This window comes from Haliaeetus leucocephalus, unplaced genomic scaffold, assembly GCF_000737465.1.
Source record: "Haliaeetus leucocephalus isolate CR32 unplaced genomic scaffold, Haliaeetus_leucocephalus-4.0 Scaffold177, whole genome shotgun sequence".
NCBI classification, from domain to species: domain Eukaryota; kingdom Metazoa; phylum Chordata; class Aves; order Accipitriformes; family Accipitridae; genus Haliaeetus; species Haliaeetus leucocephalus.
In genome coordinates, this window is record NW_010972613.1 from 1,243,492 (window position 1) to 1,245,359 (window position 1,868).

A 1,868-nucleotide genomic window follows, 5' to 3' on the forward strand; every position below is an offset into this window, starting at 1 on the left:
GGCGGCGGCGGCGGCGGCGGCACCGTGCTGCTGCCCTCCATGCTGATGTTCGGCGTGATCCTGGCCTCCAGCGGGCTGCTCCTCATGATCGAGAAGGGTATCCTGGCCGAGGTGAAGCCGCCGCCGCTGCACCCGGCGGCGGGGGAGCTCTCCCGGCGAGGCGGCGGCGGCGAGGAGGAGGAGGCCGGCGGCGAGCTGGAGCGCGAGGTGCTGCGGGACATCCGCAACCGCACCATCCGCGCCGTCTGCGGGCAGCGGGCCATGCCCCGCAGCGTCTGGGAGCTGCCGGCCGGTCAGCGCCGGACGGTCCTCCGGCACCTCCTGGTCAGCGACAAGTACCGCTTCTTGTACTGCTACGTGCCCAAGGTGGCCTGCTCCAACTGGAAGCGCATCCTGAAGGTGCTGGACGGGGCGCTGGAGAGCGTCGACGTCAAGCTGAAGATGGACCACAAGAGCGACCTGGTGTTCCTGGGCGACATGAAGCCGGACGAGATCACCTACCGCCTGAAGAACTACTACAAGTTCGTCTTCGTGCGCAACCCCATGGAGAGGCTGCTGTCGGCCTACAGGAATAAATTTGGGGAGATCAAGGAGTACCAGCAGAAGTACGGGGTGGAGATCGTCAGGCGGTACCGGAAGAACGGGGGGAACTCGGCGGGCGACGACGTGACCTTCTCCGAGTTTCTCCGGTACCTGCTGGACGAGGAGGCGGAGCGGATGAACGAGCACTGGATGCCCATCTACAACCTGTGCCAGCCCTGCGCCGTCAGGTACGACTTCATCGGCTCCTACGAGCGGCTGAACGCGGATGCCAACTACGTCCTCGAGCGAGTCCGGTCGCCCTCCTTCGTCCGCTTCCCCGAGCGGCAGTCGTGGTACAAGCCCGTGACGGCGGAAACGCTCCATTACTACCTGTGCAACACCCAACGCCGCCTGATAAAAGAGCTGTTGCCAAAATACATCCTGGATTTCTCCCTCTTTGCCTACCCCCTTCCCAACATAACCAGCGAATTCTGCAGGCAGTGAGTTGTTCATTCCGGGATCCGGTGTAAATTCTGCCTTCGCTGCACGGATTTGCTAACGCAGCCGTCGCTGCGAATAACACGTTGCCGCAGGGCCCGTGAAACACGCTCTTCTATGCATTATTTCCTAATTTTATACTTTTCAAACACTGTTTATATAAAATATTACACATTGCCTTTGCTACTAGAATACTTTTTGTATTGTTCTGATTTTAACGTGTACATACGCCGCTGACTTGAGCACAATAGCTTTTGTATATCTATTTCGCTTTAAATTCTTTTTTTTATGACAGGACATGAAAAACGCCTGTAAGGAAGTTGAGAAATGGATATATTTTAAGTATTTTTTCCTCCTTTTTTGTGTTTTGTACTGAATAGCGTGCGGCTGAATTGCAGTCATAACGTAGTGGTTGATGCGCTAATAAAAATATAGTGGTTGATACGCTAAAAATTAGCGCTGTTAAAGCTGGTCCTGGATTAGATGGGAGATAGTTCTTTGGGTATGAGTAGAAGAAAAGGCTTTTATAAACTAGGCCCTATTTATCCTTTATTTTCTCATCTGTAGATGGTGGTTAAATGAGGCTGGTCTTTTTTTCTGTGACAGTAGTACCTCTGGTTTTTATTATTATTATTATCATTATTATTAATTATTTACCATTGAAATAAAACTAGAGATAGGATAATAGTCACTTTTGTGCAATTTTAAGATTTGAAAGTACCAACTATTTACCCAACATAACATATGAGGTGCAATATCAAGCCATAACAATTTTCTCTTCTCTCCCTCTCTTTGAATTAAAGCAATACAGACTTCTGATAACATCAAACCCCATCCTGGTTCCTAGG

The 1,868-nt window shown here is 51.4% G+C and overlaps 1 protein-coding gene across 1 annotated transcript; it reads left to right on the forward strand.

The window, feature by feature from the left end:
• Positions 1-1,598, forward strand: CHST14 (carbohydrate (N-acetylgalactosamine 4-0) sulfotransferase 14; the record flags this gene model as incomplete). The annotated part of the gene is made up of 1 exon (XM_010564389.1): positions 1-1,598. A coding segment is annotated over one exon (1,026 nt), but the record flags the coding sequence as incomplete, so codon positions are not given.
• Positions 1,599-1,868: the final 270 nt, after the last annotated feature.